The following is a 1,749-nucleotide window of genomic DNA, read 5'->3' on the forward strand; positions in this document are numbered from 1 at the left end:
ACACTGAGTGTTTTCAGGGACTGTGACATAGAGGGGAGGAGCTCAGAGGGAAGGCTGCCCCTCGGCTTGGCCACAGGCTCTCATTTGACCCCCAGAGGCTGTGTGGGGACAGGACTTCTCTCCTCACAGACGGGGAACCTGAGCCTCAGGGAGGTGTGCTGATCGTAAAACAGGGCAATGATGCCACCTAGCTCCTGGGAGGGACGCCAGGGGTAGATGAGGTCACACACAAAGAAACACTTAACCGTGCCTGGCACCACACACGCACTCAAGAAATGTTCCCTCTGACTCTTGGTAACTTACCCGAGGCCACAGACACAGAGAAGGGCAAAACCAGGGTTCATTTACGTCCCGTCAGTCCAATTCCAATGTCTGCACTTTCCCCACAGGGCTGCAGGTGCCTCTGGGGATTCAGATGTCTTCGCCTTCCTCTTCCTCGTCTCTCCTGTTTGTGTACCTGTCTCTGGCCCTTTTCAAGTCCACCCAGAGAGCCTTTTCTTTCTGGGCATTTAGACTCAGCGTTGACAGCTTCCTGGCCTTCCAGTATAAGCAGAGGAGGGCAATGAGCAGCAGAATGAACATAATGAAGGGGCAGATGAATATGAAATAGACCAAAGGTGCCGACGAGCAGATCCTGGAAGGAAACGTGGGCTCTACGACGGAAAGGAGAAAAACAGAATAATTCATCTCTGACTTATTTGTACGAATCAATTATAAACACCTCTGAAATTTATCGTTCCAGGCGAACCTATGTAAAAATAATGGGGCCAAATAGCAGCCAGCCCCTTAAATCCGACGTGAGGAGCGAAGGGAAGAGCTGCTGGAGAGGAAAACTCCAGAAATGCTGCTCAGGCAACCTAACGCCCCCTCGCCCAGCAATTTCCAACCACCGGAGGTTCCAATGACCTACTTAAAACTAACAGCCAGAGAGAAAAACAAAAAAGAAAACCTCTCCTTTAATCTTCGTTCCTCAGAAAAGATATCTATAATTCAACCCTTGTTCTCAACTCTGCTGCCGGTCCTGCATTTTTAACGGAGTTATTCCCACTGCTGCTTCTTAAACACACACACGCACACGCACATACGCGCACTGCACCGTCCTGATAAAACAGCACCCCTCCTGACTCTTTGAGCCCCAGTCACCCTCCATTAGGCTCCTTCTCTCTGTTCTTACTGCTGCCTCCCCCTGGCATGCTCTCTGCACCCTAATCTTCTAGGTCTTTCTGGCCCAGCTCAGATCACACTTCCACCGCCAGGTGGTCTGACCTCACCTCAGGCACAGGTCTTCTCTTCTATCCTCCTCTTACACATCTCTCTCATTCCCCTCTAACCATCTCCTTTGTTCCGTCACAGTTACTTGAGTATGTCCGATGGTGCCATTTGTCTCTATATCCCCTACAGTGCCTAGCATATGTGCTTCATAACTTTTGCTGATCTGAATTAAATCAGATCGACTTGGGCAGAAGATACTATATGAAGGCTTGCTGAAGATACCCCATCAGCAGCTGCAGTCCACAGGGAAGCGCACGCACACACAACCCCAAAGTGGGTCCCGGCCACACAGCCAGGAAAGCAAAGGAGAGAGACCAGAACTGTCACAGGCTCCAGGAAACAGCGCCCTAAGTTACCAGTCCAAGGAAAGGGTGTATAGTCCCTGAATGCAGAAAGACACATGCTTAAGGAGACACCAACTACAAAATGTGGTCTTCCAACTACACTTACTTATGATAGCATCTTTGACATCAGAGC

General features: G+C 50.0%; 1 protein-coding gene across 1 annotated transcript in view; it reads right to left on the reverse strand.

The window, feature by feature from the left end:
• Positions 1 to 332: 332 nt before the first annotated feature.
• CD101 (CD101 molecule) overlaps positions 333 to 1,749 on the reverse strand; it is a 35,310-nt gene continuing 33,893 nt past the window's right edge. Inside the window, exon 11 of the mRNA XM_023535408.1 lies at positions 333 to 653. Coding sequence (XP_023391176.1) covers positions 412 to 653 — 242 coding nt within the window. The 3' untranslated portion in view covers positions 333 to 411. The remainder of the gene's footprint in view (positions 654 to 1,749) is intronic.

The sequence above is a fragment of the Pteropus vampyrus genome, unplaced genomic scaffold (genome assembly GCF_000151845.1).
Source record: "Pteropus vampyrus isolate Shadow unplaced genomic scaffold, Pvam_2.0 Scaffold6, whole genome shotgun sequence".
NCBI classification, from domain to species: domain Eukaryota; kingdom Metazoa; phylum Chordata; class Mammalia; order Chiroptera; family Pteropodidae; genus Pteropus; species Pteropus vampyrus.